Raw genomic sequence first — 15,242 nt, 5'->3', positions numbered from 1 at the left:
ACCCTTAGAGAAACATTCATTTATCTGCAGCTGAAATTAATATTGGATTGCTTTATTGATTTATTGGCTAAAGGCACAGACTAGCCGTGAAAATTCCTCTCTGCTTGCATTGACATATTGAACAGGAACAAAAATATGTCATTTAAAAGCAGTTTAGCCTTGAGAAAATGGGCAGTCACTGTGAGGTTTGGCATTCTAGAAAAAAACCAACCCGTTCTTCATGTATCCCACTTAAGAATCAAGATATTTATATAGAACAGCTTGATAGAAATGATAAATAACTGACTATAATTACATTTCTTGAGGTACTACTCAAACACAGTGTCCTGGTTTTGGCTGGGATAGAGTCAATTTTCTTCCTAGTAGCTGGTACAGTGTGTTTTGGATTCAGTGTGAGAATAATGTTGATAACACTCTGATGTTTTAGTTGTTGCTAAGTAGCTCTTATCCCAAGTTAAGGATTTTTCAGTTTCCCATGCTCTGCCAGCAAGGAGGTGTACAGGAAGCCAGGAGGGAGCATGGCCAGGAGAGCTGACCTGAACTAGCCAAAGGGATATTCCATACCATAGGATGTCATGCTCAGTATATAAACTGGGGGGGAGTTGGCCGGGAGGGGCCAATCGCTGCTCAGGCATCGATCAGCGGGTGGTGAGCAATTGCATTGTGCATCACTTGTTATTCCTCTCTCTTTTTGTTATATTATTATGTTATATGTTTTATTTCAATTATTAAACTGTTCCTATCTCAACCCATGAGTTTTACTTGTTTTTGATTCTCTCCCCATCCCACCAGGGAGGGGGGAAGTGAGCGAGCGGCTGCGTGGTGCTTCATTGCTGGCTGTGGTTAAACCACGACAGGCAATCTTATACCACAACACAGAAAAGCCTTCAGAGGACATAAATTTTAAAAAACAAAATATCAAAAAATATATACACAACCTCCCAAACAACTCTGAGTCAGAGCTTCAGCTGCAGTAAATCACCATGAATGTGATGGTGGCACATTCCTAATCTGCAGCCGCTGAGACCAGGGCCCCAGGGTTTATCTTTGCGTGACAGCTTGTGATATTTAGACTGCAAATTGGCAGCAGTAAAAGGGCAATCGGTGGGTATGTTGTAGGTGATCCGGGTGACCCTGCTAAGGGGGAGCTCGGTGAGAACTTACTTTCCAGTCTCTGTGTTTACGCCCTGATCCCACGGCCAGTGCGAGGTAATTTGAGGTAATCACTGTTCCATAGGGAAAGGGGTAAACACCTCACAGTTACCTCTAGGTCAGATTAAGTAAAACGATAGATATGGCAGCGCAGTTGCAGTATCCCTTATTTCTCCCCTATCTCTGCAGCTAAGTATATACACATTTACGTGAACCATGACAGCTTCACCCAGGTTTATCACACAGCTGAAGTAATGGCATAATACACCCCCTCACCACCCCGTCGCACTTTCTGGTCCTTTTGCAGGATGGCAACACTTGCCCGAAAGGTTTGCTGAGAACAGGCTGCTTCGCCACGCCAGCCAGCTTCACCCCCAACGCCGGAGGAGCGGTGAGAGACCCGCACGGGGACCGGCTCTGCCGTGAGCATCCTCGGCCGGCGGAGCTGCCAGGCTTCTGCAACGCACCGGACGGCTCCTCTCCCGATACGTGGAAAGCATTCGTGTCTCCTGATAGGAAGTGATACCGTCCGCAACTGTCAGAGAAGTCGATCCTGGTGTTGCTTTGTTTTTTTTGATTCATCGTGTTGAATAAGGAGTTTCATCTGCAGTTGGGTAAGAGCGCTTGAGCAAATGATCTTGAGTTTTAATTGAGCATAACCAGTCTCACCAGTTCCTTTCTCTTCAACATCTGCATCTAAATCAGGTCAATTGCCATTAAAAGGCCGTTGTTACAGAAATTACCATTATTTTTTTCCAGGAGTAACTGCCCTCTCAAATAGGGTCGTAATGTATTGCAGCACCACAAATTTAGACTATTCCTTGGAGACCTCACAGGGGATACCTGGGAGACCTTTCCACAGTCATTTAGTGTACAAATTTGTCCGAAAAGCCATTACGCCTGGGTGAAAGGAAACTTTTTAAAGGAATTAGGAGCATATATTAACTCTAGTGTTTTAAGGTCAGACTTTTCACAGAAAAATATTGTAGTGGAGATGTAGTAAATTCATCCCTTTATACACCAGTTTCATAATTTGATCTGGATTTTGAATTAAGGGTACACTTCAGTTCACTTTTTGGGGAAAATCTAAATAATATTGTAAGATCTAAGTCTGGACCCTTTTGCTTGGGTGGAATTTCCATGTCAGAGTCTGTCTGAGGTAGAATGGTGGGCCTGGATGTTCACCTCTGCAACACAGCTTACTCAGGCTAAGGAATGAATGGGGAAGTAATAACTGCTTTGTTGGGTACACCCACATTTTCAGACAGGATCCTTACTTAATGACAAGAAAAACTATTTTTAGGAGCAGTAGCAGAAATTTCAAAGGTTGAGACAGAATAATATATTAATGTTTAATTCCTGCCAAATGTGGGAGTTCCATTTGACTGGTCGATCTGCAGCAAGCACACTTCCAAGTAAGGGAATCCTGTTCCTTTATCTAGATCCTCCTGTATTCATATTAATGGCTGTTTCAAGGTGTCTCTAATTCCATCTTTTGCCTCCTCCATTTACAATACATAAATACAGCCTGATGTTTATATCCTCTTCCTTGTGTAAGAGCTAGTATTTTGGCAGTAGTGCTCCTCGCCTTCTAGACAGACTTTCTACATTCAGTTTAGTACTTACTGATGCATTTTTTATGATTGTTCACTTTAAGCAGAGGAGAAGACAGAAGATGCAAAGAGGCCCTGTAAAGAAATACTGAGGATCAAGTAGACTTTCCAAAAACTTTTGGCAGCCACACATTCCCCACAAGACACCATGTTGCCTAATAATATGAAAAAAATTGTGAGGCCATGGCTCATATGAAGCAATGTTATGTGTCATATCCATCCCAGAGGCCATAGTTTCCCCATCCCTAGCCTGAACATTGTAAAGCGTATTTTTAGTCTTATATATAGATTGGACACATCACAACAATAAATAAAATACTAAAAAAAACCCCAAACCAACAGAGGGATGTACATTTTCAAAAGTGAATGGTGACATTTTTTGTCCCTGTTATTTTGGTAGACTATTGAGATACTTCAGAGAAGTCCTGTCTTCAGAAGTCAGATTCCCACTAAATGTCACAAATCGTACCCTTAAGTAAGAAATATCTATCATCAACTCTAAGTTAAATATATAGGGCTCCTAAAAAGCAAAAACCCCATTCATTAAATATAACCTCTGTTTGCAGACCCTTTCAGAGACTTTTGTCTCCCAGGAAAAGCCAGTTGCAAGTCAGGTGAGTCTTGCAGTACATCTTGATGTCTCTGCAAGAGCTGGCTGAAGTTCCGCAAGGTGGAAAAGCCATCTGGGAACAACTGAAACAGTAGAAATACACTGAAAGATTTGGTAGGTGATTTGCCTCCCACAGAGCATGAGGGCTTGCATCTCTGACCAAATCTGTTCCCTCTGCACTATTCAGCAATGGCTCTCCCAAGACCAGACTCCAAGCTGCATTTCCTCACAAATGAGTTCAGAATTAGCGTAGCAAAGACCTGAAATCTTTCTTCTTCCCATCCTCTCTGAGAACAGAAAGCAAGATGGACGGTGTTGAAGGCAGCAACTTCCTTCTCCCACGTTCATTATTTAAAGGCTATTGGAAGATGATGCCTTTTATAGTGGTCTCCAGGGCCACTCAGAGCTGGAGAATTTGGGAATGCTTCTGCTGCACAGAGCATTGGGCTCCCGTTCACCTCGTACCACTGTAAGTGACAACACAGCATGCATAGGGCAAGCCTGCTCCCACTAAACAGGCTGCCAGGACTCCCCCCATAGTCTCCCACTCACTCTTAAAACCAGAATTAGAAAATTAAGACCAAGTTCTGCTCCTACTTATTTCCTCAAGTACACAAACTTTGCCTTTCTAATACTAATCTTTTTAGTCGTAAACAAGATTTAAAATGATTTAATGATTTTTCAGGAGTGTTCTACACATTAAAAGGAATGCAGGTAAGTATGTGCAGAGCAGTAAGATTTATTCAGAGAAAGTGTGTTTCCATTTAAAAGAGAATAAACTGATTTTATGTAAACAACCAGAAAAACCACCCCACCCCCAGAAAAAACAGGCACACAAATACTTTATTCCTTTCATAAATAATGTATTTTATTGCATATGGCTATTAAGGAGAGCATCCATGATCAATACAGACTAAATACAATACACTACTCTAGTTCCATTTATTCTGGTCTCCAGCAGCATCACATTTATCCTTATATACAGCGTGTACATTGGAAGACACAGCAAGATAAGTTAAGTCTCTTGTCATATCACAATAGCAAGAAATATATTTAACATCTTGATATCCAGAAACAATACGTACCCAAAAAGAAAACACTGCTTAATAACTGTTAAGGTTATATAGCAAAAAATATTTTAAATTTAAGGTAAGTCAGGCAAAATGTACAAAGACCCAATATACATTGTGAAGTTTTAGCAAACATAACATTTATACATTTTGGTTCCATTCTGTAAACTAAATTAAGAATGTAAGTATTGCATATGCCTTTGTGAAATATACAGGATAGAGAAGAATTGGCTATATTGTCAAGTTTTTGTTTTAAAGTTGCTGTATGCATTTTAGCCATTTGTTTTAGTGGCATGATTTCTTAATTGGTACAGAGGGCTACTTCCAAATAGAAGTTCAAAACATTGAATTCAGCAGGTACCACACTCAGTGCTATGGGGAGGTTCAGACAGAAAATGTCAAAGGTATTTGTTTTTTTTAGTTCCAGACTTGAATGAGCAGCATTTTAGAATGTCTTAGAACCATTTATAGTATTATTATTAAAAAAAAACCCTTCAAACAGATAGATCAGATATTTAAATTGATTTTAGATCTAATATTGTATTAGACTATGCATTGCTGTGATTTCAGACCCCAAAAATTACACTGAAAAATAACCTGTGTCATGGGGTAGGGAAGGAATTAGTTTACATTCATCTTTGTCTTGTAATACAATCCTCAGTTCTAAAAATTCAGCACGTAAGCAGGAAGACTGCATTGCCATTCATTATATCTGTAAGACATTGACTCTCGTCTTCCTCAGAAAAAAAATCCCAAAAGATAATGCATTGTTAATAGTGAAGTACAGGTTCCACCTAGCACAATGATTTAAAAAAAAAGAAAAAAGTCTCATGTAACTCAAATAACTTAGTAATACTTACATGTCTATCAGAGCAGGCACTGGGGAGGTACCCTTAAAATGTATACGAACTCTTCAACAAATTTATCGAAGGAGAAACAAGGTGGCATGACATTCCGCTAGTCTGGTGCAACAGTTGTACGTGACATTTGTGATGGTAGCCGCCACATCACTTGGATTTTCAGGCTACTGGAAATGCGATGCACGGGTAGCCTTGAAAAGAACTCAGGATAAGTGACTGCAATGGTTCTTCTTCCCTGTAATAATGCCTGCAGCTGCAATGGTGCTTTCCTGGTAAAAGGCAAATATCAGGACTTTCTAGATGGCAAGATAATACTGTGTTAATATTAGCGCTTAAATCTGCCTGATACCTATTATCATCCCTGCATTCCTAGCATGCCTACGTGGATTTTTGGTTACAAGAAACGCAGCTAAGAACAGAGTTAGCTGACAAAAGTGAGCTTGTAAATAGGAGAAAAGGCTTTTGCAATCTGAAGTACCTACATAAACACCTACATAGAGAGGATTAAACAAGTGTGTCAAAGGTACAGAGAGATACCCCCAATACAGTTTGATGTTTAACTCACGTTGCTTCAGTTACACATTTTATATTTCTTAACTACTCTGAATCCTCTGTCCAAGTCCGATTCACGGAGTTTCATCCCATTTTAGACTTTTCAGTGCCCTGGTTAGGCTTTGTCTGAGAAGTAAACCCTGCGGCTAGTGATTCACAACCCAGCAGCAGCAGCTGTACGCGTTGCAAGTTCAGTAAGGCTGACGACCGTTCTTGAGAGAGACTCAGCATAGAGATAAAGGAGGTCCTGTCGTACACCAACACCGCAAATCCGGCTTTACTTTGAACTGAGGTAGTACTGTGGTAGGCTTGAAATTATGCCAGTAAATACCAGATCTTACTGCTTCAGAGGGTGTTACAGAATCCCCTAATATGACGAAGAATAAATACAGTTTGTCTTTGCAGAAAAAGGAAACGAAGGCATTGGCCGTTAGTTAAAGAGGCCGGCAGAAAAGTTCCTACGATTTAAAGAGCATCTCCAACTTCTGTCAAAACAGCAGCAAAACGATACCGTAGATGCCATGGACAGGGAATGAGTTAGGCAGGTTGCTTTCCCTTCCTCCCAGATTTGTTGCACAGTTTACTCCGCAACAGTTAAGTAACTGTCCGGACCAACAATAACAACAACAAAAAGTAAACCTTAAGCAGCTTCAGTTACAAAAAAAACCCCCAACAACAAAAAACCCAAACCAGAACAAAAAGGTATATGCCGAGCAGCTTCTTTGAATGTTGTACTCTGTTGTTTGAGGTCATGGTGAGAAAACTAACTCCTTCACTCTGAAAAGAAAAATGAAAGAAAGTCAATAAAAGCTGCAAAAAAAAAATCATATCTGTTTTAAACAACACAAAACAATGCCATAGAAAGATTATTCAGAATGGGTTTTAATGGAAGAAAAAAAGCTATGCAATAGCTACGCATAAGGTATTGCAGAAGCAATAAAGGGAGTACTCCCCAATCCAATACCACCTCCTTTTCTTAGGACTTTTCAGCTGTAGCTCTTCTGACCAGCAAACCACAAGAGACAGAACTGGTTAGAAAACCCAACACAAAATCCCCCCATTTCAAGTTGTGACCATCACTGTTTGCGTCAGTGGAAAGGAAAAGGGTTTGCAGAAAGTAGGTACAAACTCAACTGTTTTCTTAGTCAGCTGGGTGTTACCAAAAGCTGTCCACTTCCAGACATGAAAAACAAGTTTCTTGAGACTACTTTGTCTTTAGGGAGTCTTCTAAAAACATAAGCAAAGTATAGAAAGAACCTTCTTCTAATTTAGTTATTTGATTTACAAAATAACTATTATTCCAGAAGTAAAATGTGGGTAGGTATGCAAATGGAAGGAACCTTCTCCAGATTACTGACTACAAAGCTGCTTTAAACAGTCAAGGTGCATTGCACAGTAAAACAGAAACTGATTACAAAGCGACCCATCCTATTCTAAAGAATGCAGCTGACTCCTTTTGTGTTTTTTCCACTGCAAAGAATTAACGGATAGCACGTGCCACCTCTATAAAGACACATTATTATATTAACTCACAACATTAAGATTATTTGTTAAGGTGGTCACTAAAAATCAAAATTTGCTTAGTATGCAACTTATCATGTAGATTTTTCCTGTTTGCTGTGATATTTGGAAAGCAGCAATGCACACACAGTAGTGATTAAACCACTGATACTGTAAATTTCACATGACAAAACACTGACACCTCATTTCAAAAGGTGCCAACTAAGTGGTAAATCCTGATACAATGTCAGGCTGCAACATTACATTCACACTAAGTGCTATTAATAGTGTCTAGTTCATTTAATAGTTTATAGCAATCTTTTAAACTTGGGGATAACAACATACAAAAAAAAAGTTAGATGCAAATTTTAGTTTGGAGATGTATTACACAAGTTTTCCTAAAAGTTGAAGTTATTTGGAATGCCTGGGGAAACAACATTGTTACTTCGAAAAGTCTATAAAGGACATGACCCATTAATTTTGACTGTATTGACACAAGAAGTCAGTATTCCTGTATATTTTTAATTCCTTTGGTATCATAAAACCAAAGTAAATTACATATGAAACTTGGATGTCAAAGTAAGCATAGTGCTTGTCTGTGGAAGTTTCAACCCATATAAGCCTCTGATGAACCAATACGAAGGCTTTTCCTTCAAGTCTACACAAAAACAAAGGTTGTCATAGCTTGGCATATATGTGAGAATTGCTGAATTGCTATTGAATCTCTCAGAACTAAGGTTTACTTAAGGAATTAGTCCTGCTGGAGTCAACTGGAGCTGCTATATGATCAGATACTTAGGATATTATGATTTTATTTCATGACACAGCTCAAGATGAATTAATAGCTTGCCAAGACCAAAAGGAGAGCATCTCATTGCCCCCCCCGCCCCCTCCAGCCCTTGCCATTTATTTGCTGCCACTCTTCTGACCAGAAGCTAAGTCAAATCTACCCATTCAGTTTTCAGAAAATGAGCCCACATTGTTTGGGCTGGGAGGGTGTTTCAAATTAAGAACTTGAACTGGCTTACGATGCAATCAAGGGAGCCCCAAAACTGCCATCACCATCCAGTAAGCCTGCATGGGAGAATGTGTGGCAGGATGGATGGCTCTCAGAAGGGAGCAGAGATCCCTTGTTTGAGGATAGAGCCACCTAACAGACCACTTTGTTCCGACTTTTGTTCCGGGAAGCAGGATAAATGCATCATCTAGGCAAACAAGGGAGTGTTTAAAGATACCTGCTGACTCTGTGTTATTGCCTTCCTCCTCCAAATGGAAACCAACCTGACAACTACATTTAGGTTCCCAAAAGTGGCCACGTGATAGTGAAACCCAAATAAATGAAAAAAAAAAAAAACCACAACAAAAAAAAACCAAAAAACAACCCATGTGTTCAGACAAGTCGATCAGAGGAAGATATTTGTGTACATGCAAAGAACACAAATATGTTTCCAGAGGTATCTCAGCCTAGGGCGGTCATCAGGGAGGATTATTACCAACTGAGTAAACCTGCCATTGTTCTTACAGCACAACAGGTACTTTCCAGCCAGAATTAAACTGGAGCAGCTGAAGTAGCCGATGCTTCAAAGCATTTCCAAACTTGGTTTGTAGGGTTTTGTAGGTGGATGATGGGACTGTGGGCACAAGCCTAAGAGCCTGTGATGCAATAAACACATCATCTGATGAGTCTGTAATGCTGACCTATAACTCAAATACTAACCCAAACGTAGTCTTCAATAATGAAACTATTTCCAGACACCAATAAGCTTTGAATCAGGTTTCAAAGAAGCTTTGAATCAAGAAGGGAAAAATAAGTACTGCCACCACTTGATCCACAGAAGAGCAGCGTCAGCTTCAGAGGAAGCCCACTTGCAAGAAATAAGTTGCAATTTCCATGCTAAAGTTAAAAAAAAAAGAAACAAAACAAAAAAACAACCAACCAAAACCCAAACCACATCAGTATCACTTAATTTTTACTTCAGTAATTAGTATCTTTTACTTATTTCAAATCTCAGGTCAACATTCCACTTACACAGCAAGTCACATCAATGTACATTGTCTTTATCCAGGAACGAAGCAAAATCCCTACAGGACACAAATACATTCTTTAATAACCTCATTCCCCACAGCCACGCACAAATCAAAATACAAAGTCCAGCACTGTGTCAATACTGAAGTCTCCTCTTGGTTTTGTGCTTTATTGAGAAAAGCATCCATGATCACTGCTGAATTTCCAAAACTAAAGTCACCTGATTTCACCAGTGCTTCCTGGGGAATAAATCAGATAATAAACACAAACACACAAATTGTGGGGAAACTACCAAATACTCAAAGACTCGGTGAATATACTGTGAGGAGAATACAATGGTTAGTCAATTAAAGAAGATCTAATCTGCTTATTAACTTTCAAAGACAGTAAGCAACGAAGAAAAATTTTCTTAATTCCTAAAGGTAATTCTCGTCTGCTAAGAAGCACACAGACAGAAACAGCTATTCATGCGGCTCACGGCAAAACACGTTGCTGGTTATTCATAGCCAGTAAATTTATTCCACCGGCAGCGCGACTGCCAGAGCGGATCAGGCATCGGGCGCAGAACCCCCAGCTCCGCCACGGGCTTCTGCCCCGACTCCAGGCACATCCCTCGCTGGCTTTGTCCCTTCGCCTCCCCTCCCCATGCTGCCTGCCAAGTCGATTAAGGCTCTGATCCCGCCGACTACCTTCTCCTGGAAGAGCAATCCTATCGATACACAACCAAATCCGGAGGTTACCGCCACGCACGTCTGCGGGCGTCAGGCCAGCCGGTCAGTCGGCACAGCCCGAGGAACCGAATCCCGCCGGCAGGGAGAGGCCTTCGGCCCCCCGACGCCCGGGAGGAGACGCATGGCCCTGGCCGGCCAGAAAAGGCAAGTGCGTCCCCCCGACGTGCCCGCCAAGCCGCACCGTCCACCGGCGGGCGCCGCACGGGCCGCAGCCCCACGGCAGCGGGGCCTTCCCTGAGGGACAGCAAGGGTCCCAGCGGACGGCCGCCTGGGCCGAGCCAGCACCCAGGGCGATGGGAGAGGGTCTGCGGCGCGGCCCCCGGGGGCTGCTCCGCGGGAGGGCCGCGGGACGCGGGCGCCCGCCGTGGACGGTCGTGGCTCTGGCCGAGCAGCCCAAGGCCAGCGCAGCCCGCCCGGCCCCCGGACGGCAGCAGGGAGGTGCGCCGAGGGAGCCGCGTCCCGGCCTGGCTCCGACACGCTCAGCAATTTAGCGACCGTGCTATCCTCAACGTTAGGTACGAGGGTAACCCCGCGCACGGAAGGCGACAGAACAACTCGCGTGCTGAGCCACGGCTCTCCACAAGCAATTCCAGGGAATCTGGGCTCCGCTCGGCAGGACTGCTTGCGCCGCACGAAGCCGAGCGCGGCCATCCTTGCGGCAGAAGGTTCCAGTCAGAGCGTCAACACCCGCCTCACCAACACTGCCCAGGAAAACAGAAAGCAGCATGCTCCAGCAGTTCGCAAAACCTGTGAACAATATCCATCCAAAGGAAAATGTTTCCACGTTTGATGGGGAAAACAAGTTAAACCATGAAATGGAAACGCCATGTTATTATTTTTTTTTTTTTTTAAACAAGTCATGGCTGATTGTAATTGGAGACATGCTGCGCCAAGTAACTAGGCTCTTTTGGTGGGTTATTCCGCTAAGAAACAGTACGCAACATCATTCAGATATGTCTCTGTTGTTTTACGAATTGAGAAGAGCAAGCATCGGGTCAACATAGATTCTTCATGACTGATAATAATAATAAAAAATAATCGCTGAACTTCTTTGAAGTAGTAAAGTAGGGATTTGGTGGCCACAGTTATCTATATTAAAATAAGCTTCATAGTACTTTTGCCTCTTGGGTCAAATACTTAGAAATTGTAACATCTTGAACTGCATTAAGGTAACCGTAGGAAAAGATATCACCTTCTACAGTAGGAAAGGAAACACTAGATTATCTGGAAAAAGATGCTGCATGTCAGCACCTGGGAGTACCTTTTTTTTTTTTTTTTTGTGTCCCAGCATACACACAAGAGGCTAAATGTTCATCTGATGGCATGGACAAATCCCCACAATTTATAACGAGTGTCAACTTTTATACAAAGGTACTGAAAATCAAAGTAATCTGTATTTGATACCATATATTTACATGACTAACACTTATTTTACCTGCAGTCTTACACTAGAGTTTAAGCAGCTGAGTCTACAGTAGAAATACAGATGACGATGAGGGCTATGCTTAGTTGATTTCAGAATTTGATGTAATTCATGTTTCATATCATTTTGTCAACGTTCTTATAGATTTTGTAGTATGAATAACTAAACATTAAAATGTAATTATGTGGAAAATAAAGGATTAAACTTACAAATGTCATTATAATGAATTTATAGCTAAAGTGCTGGTCCAGAAATACATTTCCCATATCAATTATAATAAAAATAGGCACTTCGAATTTAAAATTAAGAAACTAGACATGCTCATTTTTTCCAGGATTAATTGAATCCAGCTGCTATTATATCTCTTCATTTCAGAGCTACAGCCACTGTGTACTGTTAAACAAGTTTGTATAGATGTGATTTAATCCCATGATTAGGGATAAAATAAATTAGACAAAAACACCTCAGCATAGTACTATCTGAAATTTGTTCAATTATTCCCTTCCTTGCAAGTTGGGTATACAACCGTTCAGAAACTTTACATGAAATTAAACAAAATCAAGCTGCTTTCTCTGAGCAAACAAAACGCTAGAAAAAAAATTTAGTCCTTTTGGCCTTCCGTTGGGAGTTTGTAAGAAGGACAAACACACATGCAGAAGCAGATGTGGAAACTATATAGAAAATTTGCCACTGAAAAGATTAGTCTGTGGCAGCCAGCCAAAGAGCCATGCAACAGTTCACATGCACAGGATTTAACCATCGTGGAACAAGAAGTCACGTTCTTGGTCGATGACCACTATCATGCAACTGGCACTGCCTCCCACCTTACAACCATCACAGCATTCCTTTTTCAGCGCAGATTCAAAACCCAACACTGCAAACGTGGCCTCAATTAGGCAGTTGGCCTGATTTTCACAGCTCCTTCCACCACACCAAGGAGAGAGTGCAGCTCTTCCCAGGAACTGACTGACAGCAACATGCAAACTCCAGTGACCCTACTTTGCATACAAAGTGAGGCTGAAAGTTTCTTAAGACACAGAATTTTTGCAAAACAACACGCTCACCTTCCAAGTGACGAACAGCGAGGGAGGAAGGGATTAGTGACTAATACACTGAACTACCTACCAACCCCATCCTCGGAGACACAACAAAACCAGGTGAATTAGCACATCTGCCCCTCTGGCATACACTGGCAATACCCAGCGCGCACCTCTACAGCTCTGGCCTACTCACCCTATGAGGAGCTGGTCATTCTAGCTCCTTAGAGTCAAAGAGAAGAAACAGGCACCTCTAAGCAACAATGCTTCTGCCCTATTTCATGTTAGGCTCCGATGAGTAAGAGTTACGCAAGATCTCCAAGTCTGTGAGGTGTATGACTTGGTATTCATTTTAGGAGCAGAGACCATATCCTTTTACACACCTTTACAATTGCTGGGAAGTTAGAGGCATATTTTTCCATCTTCCAATATACAGCAGCAGTCATTAACAAGGGCAACGAGGTCCCACAAGAAAGAAGAGCTCTTGGAAATAGAGCTTGATATTCTCACACAGCTGCTGACTGAAATGCCATCAATGCTGATGGACCTATTTCAGGCAGGTAACGGTGGGGGGAGTATAAACAGAGTTCTGGTTAGATCCACAAGTGAGAACCTGACTGCCATTCAAGATATCAATGGCCAACAGCAAAGTCCAAAGCTTCCCCTGAGCCCCTAGGTTACCTCCATCCATGTGCCGGAGCTCACAATGTGAGAGTGCTCTCAAAGAGCTTAAAAGCATGCTTTTTCTCTCTCTCACTTGGGAGAAAAAGCAATCTTTTCCAGTGACTAAATTGAAGAATTATTCATATTAAAGATTTAAATATTCATGGGAACAGGGATAAGGACTCATGTAAGTTGTGGGTAGTCATGTTCACTCTCCCTTTCCATTACAGTGGGTATCTAATTATTCCATGAAAACAGCTTCAGCAAGAACGAATGAGAGCACTCTATCAAAGAATATATGGCTAGGATGCACTAGGGATGGGGAGGGGCGGGAAGAGGATTGAGATTTTCTTTCAGCCAGAAAGGTCCTGGATGCTGGTCAGTCCTGGGTGAGCGGTCTAGCCACGTAAATATTGTGGGCAGGGGCACAGAAACACTTCATCCAGGCCCTCTTTGAAAGGCTGATCCCTGCCTCCATCATTGCCAAAAAGGCTCAGGCACCCAACATCAAAAGAGGTTTCAGACTTACAAAGTCTTTATGGAGACTGGAGCATTCCTCCATCCCAGAGGAAGATACTTACCTTCTTTCTTTTAAAACACAAGGCTCTCCTCAATTTTCACAGTCAACTACCCACCTGTTTTGCAAACTGGCTTTCAGACTGCTTACCAAGGAGTAATCATTTACGCATCTGACCTGGCACCTAAACCCGCTGGATGGTCATGCTCTAAACACTGGGCTGGCTGCTGCAGCTTTTGGACCTTCAAGTTCAGAGATATGGCCAGAGAGATGTTGGTTCTCACAGCAGAGAGACATGGGGAGTGAAGGTCTGAGAGGAACAACCTGGCACACACGGGAGGGCAATCTTTTCCCTTCTGCTTTCTCTTGTTGTCACACCCTCACTTAAAACTCTGAGCATCTGGTAGGATAGAAAAAGATTTTAAAGGGTGATTTTCAATTTCTGTCAATGCTTTTCTGGGAATCTTTTGTGTTCTCACTGTTGCCAGCGTGAATCAGTCAGTAATAAAGGAGTGAGGGAGAGATGAAGCTAGGGAAGAAGTTGCAGACTTCACCAGTCTGTGATGAAAAGACACGACCCTCCCCAAAACCATTTAGTGAAATGAGCAATACCATCCAAAACAGCTGCACCGAAGCAGGCTAAAGGCTCCTCTAATCCAGTTTCCTCTCTCTGACAGTGGGTCAAAAGCAGCTCGTTTTTATAGTCTTGCTTAACCAAGACAAGCATGTGGAGAAACTTCCCCAAATTCTCATCTACCTTCTAATGATTTACCTATCAAGGACCTCCTGCACTTCACCTCCCTTCATGGAAACCTTTAGTACCCTGTAGCCTGGAGTTTCACATGTGAACTACAGGCTGCAAGAAGAATGATTTCCCTCTGCTTGTTCTGAACCTGTCACACGTTAGCTTAATGCCCCCAATAAAGCTGAAGTCTTACTTCCCACGTGCAGTTAAGACTCACAGTCCATATATTATCACACGTTGTCCTCCTTTTACTCTCTATATGGAGACATGCAGCAACAGAACCACAATTCCCCCGTATGGCCGTTTCCTATCTACAACCTGAGAGCACAATGGAAACACTCAAAAATATGGTGCCAAATCATTTCTATACAACCCTACAAAAACTAGGATGAAAAGCCCTGTGCAGCTGGCCAACACCTTTTGCAGGATTCCTGGGAGAAGAAAAACTATGCTATATGTTACCTGAAAAGGTTCCTAACACTTTGATGGGAAATCAGTTGCACTGTGTACATGGACTGTGGTAGAGGGAGGGAAAAGAAATTCTCTGTGAGAAGAGAAAAAAGCACCCACAGATGTACAGTGTTTCTCAAGAAAGGTCACTATTTTATTTTGGCCATTTACTTCAAGTCTGCTCTTTAGGACAAAAAAAGAGGAGAAAAAGAGATACCCTCTTTTTACATAATTTCCTAATAGGTTCTCAATATTTGACAGAGATAGCTCCTACAATTTATTTTCATTTTAAC

The 15,242-nt window shown here is 42.0% G+C and overlaps 1 protein-coding gene across 1 annotated transcript in view; it reads right to left on the bottom strand.

Annotated features, from left to right (window-relative positions):
• Nucleotides 1–4,217: 4,217 nt before the first annotated feature.
• IRS2 (insulin receptor substrate 2) overlaps nt 4,218–15,242 on the bottom strand; it is a 31,377-nt gene continuing 20,352 nt past the window's right edge. Inside the window, 1 exon segment of the mRNA XM_069770286.1 lies at nt 4,218–6,634. Coding sequence (XP_069626387.1) covers nt 6,630–6,634 — 5 coding nt within the window. The 3' untranslated portion in view covers nt 4,218–6,629.

The sequence above is a fragment of the Haliaeetus albicilla genome, chromosome 25, assembly GCF_947461875.1.
Source record: "Haliaeetus albicilla chromosome 25, bHalAlb1.1, whole genome shotgun sequence".
NCBI classification, from domain to species: domain Eukaryota; kingdom Metazoa; phylum Chordata; class Aves; order Accipitriformes; family Accipitridae; genus Haliaeetus; species Haliaeetus albicilla.
This window is presented reverse-complemented; position numbering and strand designations above follow the sequence as displayed.